Source organism: Alligator sinensis, unplaced genomic scaffold, assembly GCF_000455745.1.
Source record: "Alligator sinensis unplaced genomic scaffold, ASM45574v1 scaffold404_1, whole genome shotgun sequence".
Classification (NCBI taxonomy): domain Eukaryota; kingdom Metazoa; phylum Chordata; order Crocodylia; family Alligatoridae; genus Alligator; species Alligator sinensis.
In genome coordinates this window covers 4,552,013-4,553,626 of record NW_005841839.1, presented here as the reverse complement: position 1 = coordinate 4,553,626, position 1,614 = coordinate 4,552,013, and the positions used below count along the sequence as shown (strand labels likewise).

The 1,614-nt window shown below is 45.0% G+C and overlaps 1 protein-coding gene across 7 annotated transcripts in view; it reads left to right on the top strand.

Annotated features, from left to right (window-relative positions):
* Positions 1–1,614, top strand: part of MAPK8IP3 (mitogen-activated protein kinase 8 interacting protein 3) — a 75,229-nt gene that overhangs the window by 55,639 nt on the left and 17,976 nt on the right. For all 7 annotated transcript variants that reach the window (XM_025204076.1, XM_025204068.1, XM_025204045.1 and 4 more), the window contains one exon: positions 444–629. In XM_025204076.1, the coding sequence (XP_025059861.1) occupies positions 444–629 (186 nt within the window). The remainder of the gene's footprint in view (positions 1–443; positions 630–1,614) is intronic.

Genomic DNA, 1,614 nt, shown 5'->3' with positions numbered 1-1,614 from the left:
CTTTCCCTTCCCTCCTCTTTCTCTTTTCCTTTCTTTCCCTCCCCCCTTTCCCTCTCTTCCCTCTTCTTTCCTTTTCTCTCTCACTATCCTCTTTTTCTTCACTCCTCTCTTTTTCTTTTTCTCTCATCACAATATGATTAGCAAAAAAGAATACAAAACAACAAAGGTAGTATATGAAATTTTATTTATTGTCAACAGGTTTAGAATTTTTAGAAAACCTGGTATTTACTGTAAGAAAAAATGATTATTAACTGTATTAATATGCAGTGTGTTCCTGCCACGTACCCCCAACCCGCGTTTTCTTTTTCTGGCATGCCGGCACTCTGGCACCTTACAGGGTAGACATTGCAGGTTTTTCAGCACTCCAGTCAAAAACGTTCCCTACCTCTGGTCTAAATTGATAGTGCGACGTACTTATAGGAGAATCTCTTGTTTTGCCTTAGCGGCCAGTGACAGTGACTACCCCCCAGGCGAGATCTTTCTGGAGGGTGATGTGAATCCAGAAGAGTCATCTGGAACAGATGGCGTCCTTGCGGGAATCACTCTGGTGGGTTGTGCAACCCGGTGCAACGTGCCACGCAGCAACTGTTCTTCCCGGGGTGACACACCTGTGCTGGATAAGGGACAAAGTAAGTCTTGGAACCCCAAAGCTCATGACAAGCTGCCTATTAATAAGGCATGCATGTTATTCCCCTTTTTGGGCTGAAGACCTCAGGAAAACCCAAGATGTCTGTTAGTCTGTTGTAGGTCCAAAAGAACCTTGGCTATCCCCTTTGCTTACACTGATCTAGGTTGTTCTCGTCCTCTTCATTGGGAATGATCTAGGTCACGCAGCCGAGCAAGGACCTAACATGGCAGATCTTTTAAACAGGGGCATGTATTTGCTCAGTCACTGTTGCTACTGTTCCTATCATTGTTTCCTCCAAATCTGTCTTTCTATTAACTAAGGTGTTGAGCTGACGGAAGAAGCCAGTGTTAGAAGACTTTTCTTACTTGGAGAGTTTCTGACGTCCTACCAGTAACAGACAGGATCTCATTTTTAAAATACCATCAGTCTGCTCCCATACACTGCTGTCTATACAGGCTTCCAAGGAGATACCAGAATCATAGGAAAATTAGGCTTAGAAAGAACCTCAGGAGGTCATCTAGTACAACCTGCTGCTCAAAGCAGAACCATCCCCAGCTAGATAATTCCAGCAAGGGCTTTGCTGAGCTGGGTCTTAAAAACCTCCAAGGATGGAGATTCCACCACATCTGTAGGTAACTAGGAGGGTGCTTCACCACCCTTCTAGTGACAAAGTTTTTCTTAATATCCAACCTAAATTTCCCTTGTAACAACTTGAGACCATTGCTCCTTATTCTGTCATCTGCCACCACTGAGACTAGTCTAGCTCCATCCTCATTGGAACCACCCTTCATGTATTTAAAGGCTGCTACCAAATCCCTCCTCAGTCTTCTCATCTGCAGACTAAATAAGCCCAGTTCTCTCAGCCTCTCCTCACAAGTCATGTGCCCCAGCTCCCTAACCATTTTTGTTGCTCTCTGCTGGACTCATAGTTTCACAGTTGGTAGGGTCGGAAGGGACCTGAGCAGATCATCAAGTCCGACCCCCTG